This window comes from Sinocyclocheilus anshuiensis, unplaced genomic scaffold (genome assembly GCF_001515605.1).
Source record: "Sinocyclocheilus anshuiensis isolate Anshui unplaced genomic scaffold, SAMN03320099.WGS_v1.1 scaffold536, whole genome shotgun sequence".
In the NCBI taxonomy this organism is placed as follows: Eukaryota; Metazoa; Chordata; class Actinopteri; order Cypriniformes; family Cyprinidae; genus Sinocyclocheilus; species Sinocyclocheilus anshuiensis.
The window spans coordinates 1,912,844-1,936,772 of record NW_015557179.1 but is presented as its reverse complement, the minus strand read 5'-3'; the positions used below and the strand labels follow the sequence as shown (position 1 = coordinate 1,936,772).

Here is a 23,929-nt window from a genome sequence, read left to right as displayed (position 1 = left end):
CGTGCAACACTTGCTCCACAGCTGCATATAGATATATGTAACAACAATAGTAATAATCTTTTATGGCAGCTTTCTAAAGCTTATGGTGACTTTGAGTATCGGCATGAATGTCACAGTGTCCACAGACATGAATAAGGGAGGTGGCTGTAGGCTTTGAATAATGGGTCATATTTCACAGTGAGTCATGGGTTAGTGGTTAATACATCAGTTTAACACTGCTGTGCCATTTCACAACACATTTTCTGCGGTTTTTGCCCTTTCTATACATACTTAGGTTTGAAAAAGGTTTATAAAAACTTTTATTTTATAGTGTTGTATAAAATATCCAGTTGTCATACTTAAGTAAAAGTAAAGATACCTTTATGGAAATTGACTCAAGTAAGTTAAAGTAGCTCTTTAGTGAAATTAAAGCAAATGATATTAACACTGGTTTTTAGTATCAAAACGTATAACTAAAGGGTGTAAATGACTGACATTTTTCATAAATGATGTTGAAATTTCATTCTTGCGTCTCTTATTAGTGTAAAATGCATTGTTTACGAGCAAGGTAGAATTATAATGCCATTACTGATAATAATACTCAGCTGAACTTTTCATTAGGATCATGGACTATGACAAATATCACTTCGTGAACATATTTACTTTATGATAATGTCTCTGGAGGAATGGCACTACACAAATGCACAAAAATAAAGAAATGAGTACACTCCAAAAATAAATATGTTGGAAATATATATATGGGTTAATTCAGGTAAATTAGGAGTCATCTCAATGGCGAAGTGTCCCAGTTTATCTGAATTCCCCACATAATGAAGGATTATTTCGATTTTTGAAATTTTATCACAAAAAAAGACCATATTACAGTGATGGTATCAGATGGAAAGTAATACCATGGTACATAGTGCATGGAATTCACGTACTACCATATTTACATAGTAGAAATGGTGAAAAATAATAGGGAATTATTTTTAAAAACACTTACACATTTGATCTATTTATCTAATAGAACTTTTATGTCATTTTGCTTGCTAGGCTGTTTCCTTGATCTTGATCATGGTTTCGAGTATCAATATATCATCCCGTTCCATTGATCATGACAACACAAAGTAATCTCAGACAACTTAATCCAGATATTTTAATCAAATCCGCTAATTAGTTTGAAGAGCCAAATTAGCCAGAGATCAATTATCACGAGTAAAAGATCTGGCATCTGTCAAATCATCTCAGATGTATTAAGCGAGGTTTGAAGAACAGACCCCAGACCTATATTTCCTTATATTTACGAGAAGGCTGAATGAAATATTTTATGATTTCTGTGCTGACAATGAACAGACAATTATAATTATAAAACACAAGGGGCCGTTCACACAAGACATACCACTGTGCTGCTTTACATAATTTCCACCAAACTCTAGTCTTTTTCTGGATTGGGGTTATTTATTATAGTTTTTTTTTAATCGCTTCAAATTTTCTAAGTATAGATTTCATTTGTTGGCTGAGTAAACTTGTTTGAAAACCCGTTGCATTACTGTTGCTCTGAATATGTTTTTAAGTTCTTGTGGTTTGTTGTGTGCTGCTCTTGAGCTGATGATGACTAAGCAACAGTGCAAAACAGACTTCCTTTTGTAGAGCCTGTTTGTCCTGAATCACTCTATAGCCCATGCCTGTTTGATGTTGTGTGCACTGTGTAGGGTGTTGATGTTTTCTATGCTGAGCTGAATTAACGTCAGGGTGTGCCACATTCCACTCTCAAGCTGAACATTCAGAGTTCAGCTTGGCCTCCCCCTGCTCAACGTTCATCGTACACGTACACACTGGAAAAAGTCTTCATGCTTTCAAGATGTGCGTGCTTGCTTGAGTGTTGGATGAGGCTGCTCTCTAACGGACAAATGAGGGAAATAAGCCCATGAAAATGTTTCAGATGTTTGAGAAACTGAAACTTGATGTGAATAACATGTTGTTAGCATGTTTGCGGCCGCAGTTTATAGTTGTCATTTTTCTTTTGTAAGTATTTTTCTAGATGTTATCCATGTCTTATTTCTCAATGACATGCAAGCAAACAACCAAATAGGATTTCAAGAAGAAAAAAAAAGGTATTCACTTCCTTCCTGTCACATGAGGCTGTCAACTTCCTACCCCTACTTCCAGGAAGCATGGCGAAGGCAAACCCTCCCAAAGAAATGTAATTTTCATGTTACTATTAAGTATTTTTTGTTGACATATATATATCTACATAATCATGAAGGTCTCTAGAATCATCCAAACAAAACAAATCTTCCAGGACATCTATTGTTTTTTGTATACTTAGTCAAAAGTCCAAGCGGCAACTATAGGTACTGCCCCACTTCTGTGTCTGCTTTTGTCATGGGGGGTGGGAATTTCTAGTTTTCAAGTGACAGCAGCAGTTTACAAACTTCCGTCAGTCACACAAAAGGAAGAATGGAAAGATAAAGAGCTAACGCATGGGATTAATTGCTGTAGATGATCTTTTTCTCCCTTTTATTACATTGTCTTGTAAGGGGCAAAATATTGAGGCCCCTTCATCCAGTTTGGATGTGTTTCATTCTAATTGGTCAAGGACCCCCAATCGCATATCGCAATATTGACCTCAATAACCGCAATATGAAAAATTTCCCAAATCGTGCAGCCCTAATACAGATGTAATATTTTCTTCATTCTATTTATTTTTATATATTTATTTTCATTTAACTAACACGCCTCTAAGAATGACAATATCAGCATGGTCAATAATAAGTAAATAAATAAACAAACAATCATGGGTGTAGCCTAAACATGATAATTATTTAAATAATTATTTATTTAAAAAAGAATATCATTAATTTCATGTATATCAAGGACTTTTGTCAGGGTTAATCCATTTGACCTAATCAATATGTGCCTATTCATAAAATATGTGATATTTTACATATTTACATAAAGTATAGTATGCAAATATGTTTATGTACATTTATAAAACTACTTGTCATCAACTTCGCGCTGTCGATCGCCGGATCGGCTTTCACCGTGGACGAAGTCCAGCCCGGGGTCGTCACATGTGGTTGCCGCAAGCCCGTTGGATGCTCCTTCGTCTAATCCGTCGGCCGCGCCATTCTCAAGCCCCCCTGCCGTTCCTCACTTTAGCCCGCTGTGTGTTTCGTTGTGAAAGCGAAACTACTTTGTTTGGCCTTCCAAAAGAGGACACGACTAAAAATCAGTGGTTAAGTTGTATTTACAACACTGTTCCAGAACAGTTCAACCCAAATATTCAGATGTGTCCAGCGCTGAGATCCCGCATAAACACATTTCGTTACGCCAAATACACAAAATAATGTTCTTTTTAGCAACATCTTATGACCCCTTTAAAACTAGATTTTTTAGGTTCTCAATAAATTAGTTAATTGAGTTTTTTTATTTTTTATTAATTGATATTGAGTAAATATTTTTAGCTTTCTAATTTAGCATTTTCAAAAAAAAAATTTCAGTCCATGATGTACACTTGCTACCATTCAAGTTTTAGTTTTTTTGTGTGTGAAATATAGTTACATTTTAAATTACAATTTAAATAACTCTTTTCTATTTTAATATTTTAAAATTTAATTTATTCCTGTGATGGTAAAGTTGAATTTTCAACATCATTACTCCAGTCTTCAGTGTCACATGGTCTTTCAGAAATCAATCTAATATGCTGATTTGCTGCTCAAGAAACATTTCTTATTATCAGTGTGGAAAACAGTTGTAAATACTTTTGCTAAAAGGTTTTTTCAGGATTCTTTGATGAATGGAAAGTTCAAAAGAACAGCATTTTAAAATATAAGTACTTTGTAACAATTTAAATGTCTTTACTGTCATGTTTGATCAATTTAATGCATCCTTACTAAATAAAAGTATTTGTTTCTTCTTTCACAAAAAAAATAAAAAATTACCGATCATGATCAATCTTTAATGAACATTTATTCCACATACATGATAAACACCCCACGGCTTTCCAGCAGTACCTTTATCATGGGGTTTTGTCTGTTGAGTGTTGCAGGCAATGTGTTTAATGTGTGAATGCACTCAAAGACCTGTGGCTAATATCCAGCTGTTGTGTGGCTGCTGGCCAGATAGTCCTATTCAATGGCTGATTGATGTCCTTTTAATAATTGTGTTTTGTGTGTTATGGAACACAACCGTTGTGTTTTGGGATTTTGGGACAGACTCATTCTGTGGTTCTATAATGAACTTGGATTTGGAGGGATTTCTCACAGAAAGCATGATAAGTGGGAATGGCTTTTGCAGCTGTCTGTGACTCAGGCTGCTGTTTAGGTTGTCATAATCTACGTTTACTGCATTCCAATGGCATTGGTTTAGCCTACAGTTTAGCCTTACATTTAGTCAGTGTATAAGGAACCTTTCAAAACATGTATTTTTAGAGAAACCCTTGACAAATCCCAATTCCACTAACAGCTAAGGACGTGATGTAGGTAGAGACAACTTTAATCTACTTTCATCTACAGTTATGCCATTTTGCATATACCCTGCAGAGTCTGTAGCATGTTTTGCATTTTAAAACAATGAGAGAGCTCATTAATTTTTTACTACTGCCCAGAAGTTATATAACACATATGTATGAATTTACACAAATTAAACAGTTGAAATCCTATTATTGTGATTTGCCTACTTGAGAATGAATGCCTGTTTGTAGGGTTATGTTTAAAGTATAAAGGTTTACTGTTAGTATATTAGACCACTCACCATTAGACCTCAAAAGACCCTTAAGAGACTACCATAGACCTCAGCTGGCCAATAAGAAACCATTTCAGATTTTGTTCAGTTTAATGCTACACAACACACATAAGTTATTACAATGATCTTTATAAGAGAGGACATGTGGGCATGTGTAAGTGTGATCTGAATCAAATGGGAATAGAGTTACATAACATGTTTACAATGGCCCTCACGTGTGCACATTCAGATCAAATGGATTATGTTAGAGCTTTTAAGAGTTTTCTAAGTGGGGGTTGGTGTGAGCACACGTAACCCTGAAGGGTTAAACTGGGCCAGTCAACACACATGATGAACAGCTCAAGGTTTTAAATTATGTCTGTTAAATCCATAAAATTCATAACTATTCAACTTGTGCAACTGATGCGTGAAAACAGATGATAGGCAAGAGAAATAATTTACCTACAATGATAATACAGTACAATTCCTGTACTGCACATCAAGGCGTTAAGCGCCCGTCTAATCTTATTTTTCAGTCTCCTCTTAGTCAGTTGGTCAGTGGATTTAGAACCCCAGGGTTGTTGTACTTTAATCACCTTTTACTGCAAGCAGTGAACTAAACAGACTATTTATCCATTTAGCATTGGACTCCAGAAACTGACATGTGGAGACTGTGCTGTTAGACAGAATTACCAATCACATAAGTCACATGCTGCCATCTGGTGGTCACTGTAAAAACAAACAAGATTCATTTCTATGTAGTATAATAGTAGGAGACAGTAATATGCAGCAGCAGTATGTGCCTGTGTGCTTTATTACAAAACTTTTATGAGGCCCCTGCTATATAAAATTTCAATTAATCCAATTTGTATATAAATTTAAATTAGTAAAAAGTGACAGTAAAAACATTTATAATGTTACAAAACATGTGACACTGAAGCCTGGAGTAAAGATGCTGAAAATACAGCTTTGCCATCACAGGAATATATTACATTTATTTTTAAATTGTAATAACATTTCACAATATTACTGTTTTAACTGTATTTTTTTTATCAAATCAGTGCAGCCTTGGTGAGCTTAAAAGACTTTTCTCAAAAACATGAAAAATCTTACCGACCTTTTGAACAGTAGATATGTACATTAAATGAAAAATTAATTTCAGAATGTCTTAGTATTTGGTTTGTCTCTCTTTTGCTTTAATGACAGCAACATTCAAGCGTCTTACATAGCTTAACTTTTCTTCATTTCTTGATTTTCAGTGCAGTATCAGTCTTTTGGACTCGACGGTGGTTGTGTTTGTGTATATTTCTGCGTCTGTCACTCTTCCCTCAGGGGCCGTGATGTCCTTGCTGTCATGGGGTCATGAGCATGTGTTGACTGTTCTCTTCTGTCCCTCATATGCTGCAATGATGTTGGTGGAATCAGAAGCAGACAACAGCTTTTTCTGCCAGATCAATACCCTGCTGCAGGGTGAGGGTGCCCCGGGGACAAGAAACAGTAAGGTTTCTTTTGTCTCTTAGGGTTACAGAGTGCTAATACAGAAAGTGTGTTGCAGAAGTGGGTCTCCTGATGGAGTTTTGTCTCAGCTGCACAATAATTGGATTTTTTGTTTTGATTTTTTTTTATGTATTTATTATTATTATTTAACTGAAGCTTACAGCAGAATAAGGGAATATTTGGAACAATGTTATGTAATCCAAATATAATTAAAGTCGCATACAAAAATATGTGATCAGATACATTGATAAATGTGTGTGTGTGTGTGTGTGTGTGTGTGTGTGTGTGTGTAGATAGATACAGTTGTGGTCAAAAGTTTACATACACCTTGCAGAATCTGCAAAATGTTAATTAGTTTACCAAAATAAGAGGGATCATACAAAATGCATATTTTTGATTTAGTACTGACCTGAATAAGATATTTAACATAAAAGAGGTTTACATATAGTCCACAAGACAAAATAATAGTTGAATTTATAAAAATGACCCTGTTCAAAAAATGTACATACGCTTGATTTTTAATACTGTGTTGTTACCTGGATAATCCATAGCTGTTTTTTTTTGTGATAGTTGTTCATGAGTCCCTTATTTGTCCTGAACAGTTAAACTGCCTGCTTTTCTTTTCAGGTCCCACAAATTCTTTGGATTTCTAGCATCTTTTGTGTATTTGAAGTTTTGAACCCTTTCCAACAATGAATGTACGATTTTGAGATCCATCTTTTCACACTGAGGACAACTGAGGGACTCATATGCAACTATTACAAAAGGATCAAACGCTCACTGATGCTCCAGAAGCAAACACAATGCATTAAGAGCCTGGAGGTGAAAACTTTTGAACAGAATGAAGATGTGTACATTTTTCTTATTTTGCCTAAATATCATATTTTTTTTCCATTTAGTACTGCCCTTCAGAAGCTAGTGAGGATACTTACATGTTTCCCAGAAGACAAAACAAGTTCAATTGACCATGATCTTCAAATTCAAAACGTTTTCACTTTAGTTAGCTAAATATATCTGCATAAACTCATGGAGTTATAATTTAACAATGGCATATCAGTCAATAGATTTCAGCATCACGATCCTGTAAATCTGAGACTATATTATATACAGTATATATACAGTATATGATTACAGATACATTTGATAAACATGCACTTTTTAATATCAGCCATTTTAATGGCAGCATGTTTAAATGTAATACATTTTTTTTTATATTATTTCATAATTTGCATTAGAGGCAGTAGTTCTATTGCATTAACATCATATTGCAATATTTGTATTAGGTTACAATTACATTTATTTGAAATTAAGATTAATTTGTGCAGTAATACATTTTCAAATAAGACAATCATCTAGCTCAATATATCTAGTCACAGATTTACAGTCTTGTGACGCTGAAATCTGTTGACAGATATGCCATTGTTGAATCATAACTCCATGAGTTTAGGCAGATATATTTAGCTAAGTGTGCTGTGGTATTTTCTATGCTCTGCATTTATATGCTCAGGCAATCCCAATTCCTTTTTTAAACACCTATTTTGTGAGCACAGTGAGGGGTTGACATGGAAACAGGTTGAAAGATCCCAGGCCATAATTAATACCTTGCCACAAACATAAGTTATTTTCAGATCACCATCTTTTATTTAGCAATCTAGACATGTAAAAATCAAACCACTCCGCTGACCAAAACATTCACACAGCAGTTTGAACATAATGTGCTCTTTTTTAAACAAGCATAAACCAGACAATATACACAAAGCGTCGAACATCATAAACAGCATAGCACATTTAAACAATCTCACTGATCACCACAAAAACACATTCTTCCAGACAGATGGTCAGATAAGGAAAACCAAAGCAAGAGTGGGTTTTTGCTTTTTTAGTTAAAGTGATTCAAAAAAGATAATGGCAGTTAAAAACAACTTTGGTATAAACAAAAGATGGACATTCTTCATTACATTCTCAATATAGCAAGCAGAGTAACGGGTTTTATGGTGTTTGTAGCTTGTGTAATGAACATTAGTATGGCATCCATAAAATGAGGAGAACTCCTCTGACAAATCACACTGCATGGTGTTTTACACCGAACATCAATTTTGCCGCATCTCATCTCACATCAGTCATGTCACTACTAATAAAGACTGTACCGTAATTGCCATAAAATCTAAAAAGACAGGTGCAATGCTCGCTCATTACATTAAAGCAGGAATAGAGCCTGAACTTGGTCTCAATGTCAAATATCTGTTTTGAACGCTCATCCTGTAATACAGTGAATCTCAACCTTTTGGCGTACCGGACCCCAGTCCAATTCAGAACCATCCTCAAGGACCCCCAGAACAAAATTGACTCATCTATGTATCATTTGTGTGTCTTTGTGAGGACCAAATACAGTCAAGTATGATTCAAGTTAGCTGACTTGTCCAGTATTTGGCCATATCATCAGCTATATTGGATTTTTCTTTCATGGGAACATGTCATGTCAAAATATACAACATTTATACAAAAATGCATACTTTATATGGACCCCCTGGCCTTACGTCAAGGACCACTAGGGGTCCACGGACCCCTGGTTGAGAAACACTGCTGTAATACAATCAAGGTAGGCATAATATTAATTCACCACATACAAAAGAATCTGTAATATTCCTAGAGGACTCGTTGACCTATAAAGTGCCATAATCTGCTATTAAGTGCCATTCAACAATCAGAATGGATTTGATTTGTGATTTGTAACCATGGAGATAGTTTTGCAGATATCAGTGTGACTCAGATCTGACAGACCAATCGTCAGACAGATTATGGAGATCTGTGGAGAGACGAGGGCTCTGGCAGCTAATGGAATCTGGATGGAGATTTACACTGCATGTCAAATGTAAAATCCTAACATTGTAAAAAAAAAAAAAAAAAAGACAGAGAACTTGGACTGTGCCATGTTTAATACCCATATCAAACTGATCTAATGCTCCAGACATGGTCACAATATGCATCAGTCGAAAAACAGAAAAGGTGCTGGTAATTTTCTGTCAGGTCATCCGTTACACCTTGTCTACACCGGACGCGAGCGGCGCGACAAAATACAATAGAACTCATTATAATCAGCCACGCTGTCTACACTGGATGCGGCGCGGCGCGACACTGAACTGCTGTCGCGTTCTATTTATGATGTACTGACACAAAGTTCAAATGATTGTTAACGGTCGCTTTGTCGCGTCCAGTGCAGACAGACTTTAGCTGTTGCGGCGCGGCGCGTCCGGTGTAGACACGGTTTGTTAGGGTTAAAGTCTGCATGAAATCAAAATTGACGAAATAAAGTCGGCAGCAACTTCCGGTTCACGCGGACTTTAAATAACCCTATAACAGAACACAATGTAATATGTAATTCAAAATATAGGTAAAACACCTGCAAAATAGACCAATGTGGAAAAATTCCTTCATAATAACACTAGTTGTGCCCTATTTTTACAAACTTTCTTAGTGTGGCCATGAACACAGCGAAGTTTTGGGAGTGAAAACTACATTCAAATGTGGCTGCGACTAGACTGAGTGTGAAACAAAAGGAAGATGCCAATTTCACTGATTGAAAATAGCTCATCGTTTGGCATATGTGGGAAAAGTGTACAACCACGACCTGGCCTTAGTGATCCATTTTTAAACAGTGGAACTGGATATTCCTGCAGTTTTAACCACAGACAAGCTACTCCTACAACTTTTCTCAACAGTCTCTGAGGGGTATTTCACACTGCAAGCTTAAGTGCCCAATACATTTTTCAAATGCAGCATGATTTTTTTAAAAGTTGTTCAATTAAAGTTGTTTACATTACTTAATTAAATGTAGTCCATATCAAACACTGCTCTAAACAGGCAATGCACAAATGATTCATTAAATAACACTGATTCATTCAAGAATTCAAAAGTGATGATCTTTAGAACTGAGTAATTGAATCATTCACTCAAGCTATTCATTCCAAAATGACTGACCCTGACATGTTTACAACTTACATAATAAAATTGAACATGATTACTGAAAAAGAAAAATGTTGTATAATGCATTACATAGATATTCATAATGTCCATTGTAACGCATTATACCTTTTCATAAATAATTGTAAACAAAGTTAAAATGCATTATAATATTTGTAGGTTTCTTGTTACACTGAAAACTGGTTGTTTGTCATGTGTTTTAAAGCATTATAATTTGTAAAGCTGTAACAATGAACAGATAAATATTATAATGTATTATAACTGTGGTAACAATTATTTAGGATATCATACAATATACATATGTATTAAATAACATATTTATACTTAATATAATATATATATATATATAGTGTGTAAATAAATGTTTGTTTAATTTCACTGTCATTTTAATGAAGTGCAAACGTTTTACAGCAGCCTTGGTTCCAGAAGTATGTTTTCCATTCATTTTTCCCATAGAGATTTTTTTTAAGTCTCATTTATGAGTTACAAGCCATGAAACCAAGCAGCTACGAGCTTTAGTTTAAAACAACTTTGTTTTAGTAACTAAAACATTAGTTTTGAAGCAAAAACGTATTTGAATATCAGGTGGTGGATATTTCTTTGCAGAATCATGGTTAATGTAGTTTTCACCAGCTGTTGAACATGATTATTAAAAAAAACAAGTTGAAGTAATGAAATATGCTTCAAGAAAAGCATATACCATCGATTAACCATATAGTTCACAGTAGCAAGTTATCATTCAAATGAATTCCTCTATGGAGAAAATTAATATGATTTTTAAATCCAGAACCCCACTGTTGCACTCTATTGCCTTATTGTATTATCATATATTGCCCATTGGCTATTCTGCTCTCTAGATAACTGTATTCATATCGGCCAATGAACAATCTACAGTAGTGCCAAATTATAGTTACAGTTCAAACCAAGCCACAATATTTGAGAGTAAAGAGTAAAGAAACGGAATAAGTAAATATACTTTTGCACCTTTATGTGTACTACTTTATAGAGTGTAATTCAAACATTTGTTTGATTCAAACCAAGGGTAAATCCAATGTGCAAATATGATGAAAACCCTTTTGTTCACAACAAAAGTCACTTGTGGGACTCATTTTGTCCAATTTATTCCCACATATGAAAGTGAACTAAATCTATACTTGTTCATGCTGTCATCCCAAAACCCCTAGATCTATCATGTGTAACACACACACACAAAACAGATTTGGGTCACATTGTTGAGTTTTTGAGTGTTTGATAGCTTGCTGTCTTTCCATGCTGCTCAGATGAAAATGTCCTAGAATGCCCCTGTCCACTTTGATCAGTCTCACCACCAAAATAGCACGCACCACTTTTTTTTGAACAATCACAGACACGCACACTTTCAGTCTCTGCTCGATTCCCTAGTTGCTTGCAAAGGCACTTTCTGCCTAACAGCAAAAAACCAATGGAGATGACAAGAAACCTTGTGAACTAGTTTCTATTTTTTGTCCTCCATATCGATAGTAAAAAGAAACGTCTCGAAAGTCAATACCTCATTGCAATTTTGGCCACAGTCCTCTATGAAATCTGACAAAACTGCAGGAAGGGTTAGAAATCTGATTGATTTTTTAGCTGTCCTTGAGTCTTTTTTTAAGTTGAAGTTTATAACACTTTCTCATATTAGCATAATGTGAATAGCCTATATTTCTAAACTATAAGTCATAATTTTAAGTTAAATGAAAAGTGTAAACACTGTCAATTTGGTGACACTAATGGTGCAGAAATGACACTTCACCTTTAAACTGATTATTCACTCTCATCTATTGTAACGTAAACTGGGACATATATGTAGAAGATGCAAGAAAATGCAAAAATATTGTTCCACTGGGTCAGTTGTTGTTTATATTCGGCTAACAACTGTAGCGAGAATAGCTCAGGCTCTGAAAGTGCAATTTAGAGAAGAGATTAAACCTATGAACACTAAGCTTGAGCTGCCTTTTCCATTATGTGTGATTAACAGGAAATGGCCCGTTGCTCATCCTGTTGTGGTCATAACGGGATCATCTGCTCCTATATGGCTCTAACTGGATAGGAATGAAGAGCTGATGTACTCACACCATGATAAAGACTGAAATGTGCTCCACACAGGCATGTTGGACAAAGCAGGAAGCAGATTTTGGCAGCAAAACAGGGTTTAGCACCACACCACACCAATTAACCGCACAGATTCAACTAAAAAGATCGTCATGGGTTATTGTCATGAAAACAAATGCTTCATGTGCATTAGAAACAGCATTCCCTTCTGGCAGAATAAAGGCAGTTTTCAGGGACCAGTAATGGACCAAAAAAAGCAGCAGGTGCAGTGCATCATGGGTAACAGTCTCGCTGCCCACGGCGATACACAAAGTCTTTTATACACAAATTAAAAATTCCGCCCATGGCCTATATCCTCGGCACGACCGTGTCCTCATATGTTGCACAAGAGGCAAAAAAGCTTTTGCCTTTTTCTTGCAGCTCCTTATTCTCAGTCTCTTTTATTGGCCTCTCAGTACTCCCACTCATCTGTCTTCATATCCAGGTAACTAAGGATATTCTGGGCGTGTTTAACAGCTTGCTTACGGGCAATTTTGGTCCCCTGGTCGCCCTGAGGGTCCACAGCATCAAGAGCCAGTAGTTGTTTGGTCAGTAGCTCTTCCAATACCATGTAGCTCTTGTCAGCCCTCTTGCCGTCAAAGCCCAAAACCTGAGCCTGCAGGTTGCACAGGCTGCTTAAGACACGCCACACGGCCACATGAGGCGGAGGCTCGTCTGGTCCGGGGTTACGCCGTCCTAGGGCTTCCCAGAGGTCTAGGAAGGTGATGAGTGCCTGAACTTCCAACACGGCCCTGCGCCGCGCCTCCCGAATGCAGGGATTTCGCCCCGTGTCCACCTGATCCAGGTGTGTGAGGAGACCTTGCAGCTCCGTCCCCTGTCCTGCAGCACCGTGCCGAAGCACCTCCTCCCGCAGCACTGAGACATGGCCCCTGATCGCTTCAATTTCACGAATCGAGTCATTCTGCGCTAGATCATACCTGGAGGTACAATGAATCAACTTCATTAATATAGGTTAAAAATAGAAAAAGTAACTAATAATCCATTAAAAATAACTCTTGATCACGTACAAGTTATATTTTGGATATAAATAACAAAATTTTTATATATCACATTTTATATCTTTAAAAATTTAAAAAATAACAAAAATGATTTCTTAATATTTGAAATGTTTCTTCATCATTGATGTTCAAGAAACATTTTCATTATTATTAAGGTTGAAAAAAAACTTGCAGCTTAATATTTTTGTGGAAACCATGATACCTCAGACTTTTGAATGGTAATGTATGTAAAATTGTTGTTTTTAATAGTAGAAATTAATATTTTCTAGTTTCTAGACTTCTGAAGGATCATTGAAGACTTATGATACTGAAAATTCAGCTTTGCATCACAGAAGACATTTTAAAATATCAAATTAGAAAACTTACATTGCAATAATATTTCACAATATTACAGTTTTTACTTTATTTTTGATCAAATAAATACAGCCTTAGTAAGCATAAGATAATTATTTCCGAAAAATAAAATAAAAATTAATTATACAAAACTTTTGTATATATAAAATTTAATCTTTTAACAAAAAAAATCAAATTTATATTTAAAAATTTCATCTTTAAATAAGACTAATTGAATGTTGCACAAGTAAACAAAAAACTGCATTTCACTGGTGCTACATATTGTAGTGTTGATGTGTGTATTTGGTGTTACCTGTGTGTGTCTTCTCCTTCTCCCTCCAGGTCAAGATGTTTTAGCAGACCATTGATCTCCTCCACTACTTGTTTTCTGTAGTTCCTCACTGCAGCATTACTAGACACATCCAGGGCGTCCAGTTCAACCAACAGCTCTGTAAGGATCCTCGCCAGGTGGGCACAGCTATCACGCCCACTCAGACCCATCAGCAGAGCCACTTCCTGGCACCGGGCACCACTCACCTACACAAGATGAGCTCCTTTCAGGTTTTCTTTACTTTACTGTCAACATCGTTTAAGTTGTTTCAAGCATAAAATCAGAACATTCTTTCAAAAATTATTAAAGAAGTCTTTTATGCTCATCAAGTCTCGATTTATTACATTAAAAATACAGTAAAATAGAGAAGAATTATTACAATTTAAAATAACTTCTCTATTTTAATATATTTTAAAATGTGATTTATTCCTGTGATGGTAAGGCTGAATTTTCAACATTAATACTCCAGTCTTCAGTGTCACATGATCCTTCAGATCTTACTCACCCTAAATGTTTGAACGGTAGTACATTTTGATTTTATTTTCTCCTTGAGGTTCTTAACTTATGTTAACACTAATAACATTTAATGGCCATTTTCTACTCTCTCTCTGACCCTTAAAATTAAAATGTCTGTTTTTTTATGTGCTGGTATGATCACATAAAATAAATAACAGTGATTTGCAAGTTAGGATGCAGGTTTGTGACTTCTCATGATATATATTTTTTGCAATAACACTCACCTGAGCCATGACTTGATTAATACGCTGCACGGCCTCGTGCGTGTCATCGGACAACGGCAGCGCCAGCATATGAGTGCGTACACGACCCTCCAGTATTTCCTGTACAGCACAGACCCTTGTCAATGCTTTGTAACGTGCCTTTCTGAGTGGTACACTCCCTCCCGTCTTGACCTGAGCCAGCCGCATGGACACGTCCTGCACAGCCTCCACCAGCTCCTCGCTGATCTCAAAGGCATCTTGAGCCTGGCCCTGTCGGAACGGCCCTATGACCCCTTCATTCAGCAAGCGCTGCGCCTCCTGGGTCAGTTCCTCAATGGCCAGCCGAGACGGATGCGTAGCATTGCCCTCCAGGTAGCGAAGCAGACCCTCCACCTCTCCTGCCGCACGCTTCCGAGCCTGCTGAAGCTCCGGCCTGCCCTCCGTCTCCACCTGGGTTGGGAAACAAACATGGTTAAGAAGAATGAACTGGTGTGACTTCATTTGAACCAAAAAGTTTGTTTGGCGTTGATGGCCTGTCCTGACCTTATCGACCTCCAGCAGCAATCGGGTCAGCTCTCGCTCCAGTCGTTTGTACTCTCTGTCGCTCTGCAGGCCGCTGTAAGAGCATACCTGTGGGCCCAGGGTGACAATCTCCCTTTGCACCTCATCTAACCGTAACAGGGCTGGGTGCTGCCCAGGGTAGGGGCCCTGGGGTCCCGTATAACCTGGGAAGGGTCCTGGCGTCTGCTGAGTTTGTGGCTGCTGACTGCCATGATCCATTGTCCTCTTCCCACCATCAAAGGGTTTCCTAAACAGGCTGAAAGAGAAGAGAGAGGTGAGCTAGTCAGGATATGGAAATAGTGAGAGGATGATGTTGGGACATGGTGTCAATGTGGATGAAATGGAATACAAGTAAAAGAGAAGCTTTTACTTTTATGGGTAAACATTTATGAGTAGCATCACATGCATGCGTCATCGTACTCTCGTGAACATGCGGAGGAGACTGACCTGGAAGAGAAGAAATCGTTGAATAAAGTTGTTATTTTTGTTTTCTTTGCACACAAAAATGATTCTTGTAGCTTCATAACATTACGGTTGAACCACCGATGTCTCATGGACTATTTTAATGATGTCCTTACTACCTTTCTGGGCCTCGAACGTTTCAGTTGCGTTCCTGTCTATGCAGGGTCAGAAAGCTCTCAGATTTAATCAAAAATATCTTAATTTGTGTTCTGAAGATGAACAAAGGTCTTACGAGATTGGAACGACATGAGGGTGAGTATTAATGATAGAATTTTCATTTTTGGGTGAACTATGTCTTTAAGTTACCCACATTCTTCACAATTTCTAAGCAAGTAAGTCATACAGGTTGGGAATAACATGATGGTGAGTAAATGATGACAGAATTTTCATTTTTGGGAGAAATATCCATTTAAGATAGGCTTAAAAATGCATGAATTTCATTGCATTAAATCAAAATAACAAAACACTGAACCAAATGACATCAGAAAGACATATGGTGACAAACAAATGTTTCTTTTCTTAAATTACTTTAACCAGTGTGTCATTTTTAGTGGATGCCTGTAATGAGAAATAAAAAAAAAGATATAATTGTGTGGTGGGATAAAATAGGATTAATCTTAACCCAGGTAAACTTCTATGATGAAAAACACAGGAGAGGTTTGTGCACAGGTTCTATGTGTTGTACAGCTGTGATGACTAAGGCTGACTCAGCCAGATGTTTCCAACTACAGCCATCATAAACAAAACAATTACCAAATAGGCATGCCAGAGCAGGAAACAGGAACTGTCTGAATGCATGACACATCACTAAAACAAACCTCCATTTATTAGGTGGACAAACTTTGTGAAGAAACAGTTTCTGAAAACCAGAAGGTTCATATAAATTGCTTAATCTGTCCATCTGAAATGCAACCGTTAATGCGTACGAAGTCTGACTTTATGTAATGAATCCATTCATCTGATTTTGACAACAACAGTCAGGTTGCAACAACCCAACTTACTGGAGGGTCTTGGAAAATGTACTTCCTACCTGCCGGAGTCGTGACACCATGGGTCCAACTCATTTCCACAAAAAGATGGCAAAATCTGGCTAGCACATGTTAGAAAAAAGTGTGTCAACCCAAATGCTCCAACAAACCCAAACTGCAGAATATGTTTAGAGAAATGAAGTGTCCCTAAGTACAGATGCCCTTCAAGAACACAGTCCATTCAGTGCTGTCTTACCTCTGCAGATTCAAAGTCCTAGACAATATTTTATTGGCTGCAGACTGCCACTGCTATTCCCCAGGGAAGTGTCTGTGATGTCACAGACAGATCATATTCGTGGTCCTTAAAGAGACAGTGTCCATTAGCACCCAGACCATAGGGCTCTCTATTTGATAACAGACATGGAAGAGATCGCAGAAGGCTTTAAAATATAATGTAACTAAAAGAAGTGCACAAATATACTACTTTCTATGTGGCCATTTCCGGAGCATGAAGTTAAGGATACAATAACAGCATGTGTGTAATTTATTATTATTGTATTATTTAAAAATGCAGTTCTTTTGATCAACATTAGATGTGCATTTCCTAAGGAAACAGCAGTGCCTGCAAGGCAGCAAAAGAATAGGGTTAAAGTTTTGGGTAAATTTAAATTTTAGGCTTTGAATCTGCACCAGAGCCGCTTTGCTGTTTACACAGCAACAGTTTACTGCACACATGAATCAACACAGTCAATGTCCATGTCTGTATGCAATGGAGATGAAACCAATTTAATATGTAAATAAATGCAATGAATGCAAATTGCAATGACACCATCAGTTACATTTATATCGATTAATTTATATCAATGTACATCAATGGGGGATGTAATCTTACTTAAAAAAAAAAAAAAAGTTTACAAACATCAAAAATAGACTACACACCAGAGACTGAAATTATCTACCATAAAGTTTGAATGGAGGATTTGTTTATTGAGTTTAAGTTTGATTACCACAGCAAACAACTTCTCTTATGCACAACAATAATCAGAAAAACAGTAATATTGTGAAATATTACAAGAACTATTATCTAGTTTGATAAGATTTTCAGCATCATTACTCCAGTCTTCAGTGTCACATGATCCTTCAGAATTCTAATATGCTGATTTGCTCATTTCTTATTTTTATCAGCATTAAAACAGTTGCTTAATATTTTTTGAGGAACACAATATTATGTGACCTTATGCTGTGATAGTAGGGCTGGGCGATAATTCGATAACGATAATTATCACGATATAAGTTTCCTCAATAAAACGATATGAATAGTTCGATAAATGTTCGATATAAAAGCAGAAGAAACAGCGCGACTCATTTGGCACGAGCTCACTAGTGCAGATGCGTTTACTCCGTCACACGAGCATTAAGCAGCGCTGTGAGATACAGTGTGAAGTGCTTGAATTCAGCGATGAACACAAATGACTCGGTGATTTAAACTAGTTTAAAGCCAAACAGGAGAAACACGGTGTGCAATGAGACAGTCAGAACGCTTTTCAATCTACATATCACCATCATTTACCATGGATTTACTGTAGTAACACTCACTGCACCATGGTATTGTGGCACAAATGTGGGATATTCACGTTGAATTTTATTACAGGAGTAATGGTATATAATTATAGTATGTATTTGTAATTAAGCTATAGCATGTGTGCATTCATACTGAATATGTTTAGACTGTTTTTAATACAAATAGGCTACTTAAAAACCATATAGTTATATTTTTACCATGGTATTGAGGTGCTATATGTGTGGTTTTAACTGTGTTTATCATGATTTAAATGTATGCTACTATGGGAGACCAATGCTTAATTAAAAAAATATATTAAAAAAATCAGTCAGAATAAATTTAACCATATAAAATTGAGGTTGCTAAAATTTTTACAGATGTTACTGATTTTGATAATGAACAAATATTTACCTCTGCATCTTAACTCAAACTACTATCAAATGTGCATTTCTAATAGACAAAAAAAAGTGATATTACTATTATTAATGTTATCAGGCAACCCAAACCTGTTTCTTGATTTGAACAATATCACTCATTAGAACTTGCAGAAACTAAGAAATACATTTTTTAAAAATTATCGTGATCATTTTTTGGGCCATATCGCCCAGCCCTATGTGATAGTATGTTTTATTTAGTATTCTTGAATGAACAGCATTTCAAATATAACATTTTTGTAACATTATAAATAGAGATGCATCGATCGGCCAGGGATCTGAATCGGCCGATTTTCCTCATTATCGGTCCGGATCGGTGATCGGTCGGTCAGTCTCGCTTCTTTCCGAACGTCTCATTCGCTCCGGTTAAATAGTGCTTGTATTGCGCATTATTTTAGTCATTCCCGCAGGTTTTGCGCTTATACCAAACGCGCGCGCACCACCACTGATCTATATTAGTGGAGCGCACAATCTGCGCTCAGTCTCAAACAGCTTGTGAGCCACAATACCAAAATGAGAGGCTAACTGCGCTAAAACGGTCAAATACATACAAAATTACGTCAAAATGCCCGCCTTGACGAGTATCCAGTTAAACAGTCAGTTTTGCAACGTTAAATAGTTGAGATATACATAATAAAAATACACAGTACACACACATATTTACAAAAACTTTTATTTTGGATGCAATTAATCGTTGCCTAGCACTATTACTAGTAATCCGCGCTCAGTCTCAAACAGCTTGTGAGCCACAAATACCAAAATGAGTGGCTAACTGTGCTAAAATGTTCAAATACATACAAAATTATGTCAAAATGCCCATCTTGGCGAGTATCCAGTTAAAGGCAGTCAGTTTTGGAATGTTAAATAGTTGAGAAAGAGAACGCATGTTGTGTATATTGGGTGTTAATTACATTACATTACATACACAGTATATTGGGTCCGTGGATAAACTCTTAAAGGGACCGCAGTCCAATATTTCTGCTGCTGTCTGTCATGTTAATCAAAGAACAAAAGACAAAGAAAATCACTTTCTGCTCTTGACTCCATACGTTTTATAACTTTAATGGTAAGCATTAATCTGTATTAAAGTTTTACAATGAAGACTACAGAAATTAAAGTAATCAAATGTAAAATAACGCATCCAGCATTTCTTACCCGAATAAAAATTTACTTAACCTGAAAAACTCTCTCTTTATTCTATTGCATTTATTTGTGCTGTTGTTTGCAATTTTTGAATTTGTTCTTATTTTATTACTGACTTTTCACTTTTTTTTTTTTTTGTATGAAAATAAAACTTTGCTATATGCTGTCAATTATAGTTATTAGAAAGAAAATCGGAATCGGCAAAAATCGGTATCGGCAGATCACACTAACAAAAAAATCGTAATCGGCCAAGAAAATTGCAATCGGTGCAATGTTATACAATGTTACAGCTGTAAACACATTAGGGTGCACGATTATGACAAAAATCATAATTGTCGATTATTCCCTTGAAATTGTAATTGCGATTATTAATTACAATTATCACAATTTACATTGAATGATGTTTATACCATTGTTTGATGCAACTGCATGCCGTATTTTTATATGAAAATAAACAAGCTGAAAACACTAACTGAAAACTTTTAGTGCTTTTCTTTAGTATTAAGCCTCAAATGTCAACTATACATCGGATTGGTTTCTTCTTTAAATAAAAAAAAAGTAAAAATATAAATGGTATTATAGTGTTACACTAAAACTAAAATTAAAACAATGGAAAAACCCTTAAGATAACATGTAGAAAGAAAAAAAAGCATCTTAAGCACACAGAATAACATAAGTGGACTTTGAACGATTAATTGCCGGTTTGAACGATTACGTAATTGTGGCATCCATAATTGTAATCGCGATTAGAAAATCGATTAATTGTGCAGCTCTAACACACATTACAAACTGAGGCATGAGTCAAAATTATTTTCAGTGTTAATCGAGAGTATGACACAGATGCTGATGAAAGAGATGAAACTGCATTTAATCCTGAATATTACTTTAATGCACAATACATTTACAACTGTGCAGTGAGAATGCAGTCCTCAGGATCTGAGATGTTAAGCTTGTTCTTGATGGCTTTTTTTCCCCTCTAAAAGTATGCCTTGGGTGCTTTATCCTTTTATATAACAGGTAAACAGCCTGGACGTTGTCAAGAAGAAAACTCACAGCAGTGTCAATAAAAATGATTACACTAGCCATATATAAATAAAAATAAGCACCATACTTAAGGTGATTCCCACTGAAAAGCATCATCTGCTCCAATCTAACAAAACCAGTTATATATTACGGTCACATTAAAAATATCAAATACATACTCCTTGAATACTCCCAAGAAACACCCAAGTTCAAGAGAACTTATGAACAGTTCACCTAGCTTGCTGAATATCTGGTTCCCACAGTTGAGCAACACTACAACGTTAATGTGACGTCATGCTGTGATTGTAGGAGGGAAGGGAAGGGTCAGATAAGGATGAGTCAGAACCATCATCTGTCCAGATTCTCCAACTGCTACCCAGCTTTCTGTCTCACCCCTCCTTTATCATTCTCCGCTATCCAGTAATTTAAGCCACAGAAGACCTCTTATTATAGGTTCCAACTTCTTGCAAGTAAATATGGGCACAAACACTTTGGACTATGAAATCTGGGTGAAGCCATAGAGCCAACATGCCATCCATGCCAAAGCTTATCAGTGGGAACTGCTAAATACATCACTGTTTCTCTCACTATTCATGGCATTCAGCCACATCAGAGTCAATGAATTATCTTCTAAAACTCAAATTCACATGGCCTGGCTGGAACAATATTTTTATGGATGGTCCCCACTTATTGGGCCAAATGAGTAAACCCTAAGTATTTCCTACATTTTTTTGCCTTCTGTATTTCCAATAACACTGTCAATAAGGCTCAAGAACCACTTCATTGACTACAAAACAAACACCTTATGTCACTTATACACAACAAAAAATCAATAATATGGACATACAGACTTGATTCCAAATTGCGCACATATTTTCTTACCAACACACATTATTTAACAGATGGAAATGGGCCTGTGAGGGATAGACTTGCAGTCTTTACAATGGCACAAACTGTATAAGGTCTTCGGTCATGTCATTTTCACAACTCACAACTTTCAAAACTGAAAGTTGTTTTTTTTCTCCGTAAAGACATTTAGTCAGCTGAACAATCTGTATGTTGTTGTATTTGAATGATACAGGAACTATTCGAGCCGTTCATCATGCCAGTATTGAATGAACTGTACTTATATCCTTGTTTGCCTTATTTTAAAATAATAATAATAATAATAATAAAAATCACAGGAACTGATGGAGGTCTAACTAGACTAAACAAAAAATGTTCTCTGTACATGGAGGCTGAATGCAATGTCTCATCATCATCACAATAATCAAAAAGTAGGCCTATTTTCATTTTTTTAAGTATACTGTTAAAAACATCCTGTTAAATTTACGGTAAAAACAGGCATCTGCATTTGCCAGAAATTCAGAGTAGAAAATATTGTCACAACCATCAGGGTAACACACATGACACTAAAATGATGCAATAAACATTAACTTAACATAAATAATAAATGACGTACACTATGGAAAAGTCAAAAAAAAAAAAAGGCCTAATGTACTGTGTACTATTTGTACCTTCATATTGTAATATTAAGGAATTGATTCCGTATTGATTTTTTCACAGGTGTTTTACCCATATTTTGAATTAATCATTGAGCACGTTTACATGCACACCAGTAAGCTGATAACTCACAAATATCAGTTTATTAAAATAACAGTTTTCCCAGTTTACATGCACATCAGTAACCTGACAACTTCATTAATAAATCAGGTTATTTCCCTGTAATGACGTCAAAATATAATCTCCGAGTATTGCATACATTTGTCAGTTGCGATGTTAAATTAAGCTTGCAACATGTCGGGAAACTTACATCTCATATATTATCCTCTCATGCAGTTATAAACGCAGCATTGTGACTGAACCACTTCTACTTCTGCTGCACGAGATGAGAACACATTTTTATCATTTTCTGAGTCATGAAAAAGTCTGCTTTTGTGATATATTTCCTTCTTTCTTTACTGCAAGATGTTTGCTCGGTCTAGATGCGCTTAGATCTGCACTAAAGATGCGATCCTGTCATGTATCACACATGCGCACTTCAATAAGCCGACAGAAAGCGGGTTATTGCGTTTACATGCCGTGCGAAATCGGAGTACGAGGCAAAAAACGACCTGTTGCGATCGGTTTATGCTTACTCCGATTTACATGACCAAGTGCGTTTTCGGCTTATTAAACATAATCGGCTTAAGAGCGTGCATGTAAACGCGCTCATTGTGTTGTTTAAAAGTTAAAGGAATGTCTGTTAACTTAATGGATAATGTCCTGGCAGAACAAGACCAGTATATTTAATTTTTAAATTAAAAATGACCAAACTTCTTTTCTATCACAGTTACTGAGACCTATAGCAGGGGTCTTCAAACTTCAGCATCAATATTACAGGGCAGGAGTCGAGATTCTGGAACTGTGCACTGCAGCTCTGATGCTGGTGTTACCGGCGAGGTCAGTGAAACCGTCTTCTGTTCACGGAGGATGAATTAATTCAATACACGTCTCTTCATCATCATCATCATCTGTGCCTTCATGAAGAGTGTCTTACAGCTGAACCCCGATACGTGAACCAGGAACCTAACATGTCCCCGGGTTTTCAGTGGCTGATTCTTAAATTACTACATTTGTTCGTCCCTCAGTACTGAATATGTGGCTACCTCCGTGACATGAACTATAAAATCAATAAGGCAGAGTTAGAAGAGAACACAAACCTGAACATGCCTCACCAAAACGATGCTTCCTGCAATCTGACAGCGCTGTGCCTGGATTTACATGAACGAAACCATCGCAGAAGGACATTTGTATTGCTTCTGAACACCAGCCAACCCTTTCCGACACAATCCGAGCATATCTCAGCACCTCCTAAAATGCGCAGCATATTTCTCACCTTTTCAATGCGCCGAAAACGTTCGCGCACATGTCTAACGGACTCCGTTTCCATCAGCTACGCTACTGAAATGTTTTGCGCGGTGCAACACTCCAGTAATTTCTGGATCGTGGACTTGCAGTGACACTGGCAGAGACCGGGGTTTAGAGCAGCAGCAGAAGCAGCATCACATCGGGTATGGGCTGCGTTCCTGCCCCTCCCCTCCC

General features: G+C 36.5%; 1 protein-coding gene across 4 annotated transcripts in view; it reads right to left on the bottom strand.

The window, feature by feature from the left end:
• Window positions 1-11,941: 11,941 nt before the first annotated feature.
• The window catches only part of LOC107678581 (BAG family molecular chaperone regulator 5-like), a 14,648-nt gene continuing 2,660 nt past the window's right edge, over window positions 11,942-23,929 (bottom strand). The window contains exons 1-5 of one of the 4 annotated variants that reach the window (XM_016473905.1): window positions 23,548-23,910; window positions 15,237-15,510; window positions 14,715-15,143; window positions 13,957-14,180; window positions 11,942-13,229 (exon numbers count right to left, since the gene is read on the bottom strand). In XM_016473905.1, coding sequence (XP_016329391.1) covers window positions 12,704-13,229; window positions 13,957-14,180; window positions 14,715-15,143; window positions 15,237-15,510; window positions 23,548-23,555 — 1,461 coding nt within the window. In that variant the 5' untranslated portion in view covers window positions 23,556-23,910 and the 3' untranslated portion in view covers window positions 11,942-12,703. Of the gene's footprint in view, window positions 13,230-13,956; window positions 14,181-14,714; window positions 15,144-15,236; window positions 15,511-15,624; window positions 15,742-23,547; window positions 23,911-23,929 lie in introns of those variants that run through there. The other 3 variants (XM_016473903.1, XM_016473906.1, XM_016473904.1) reach the window with 3 other exon arrangements.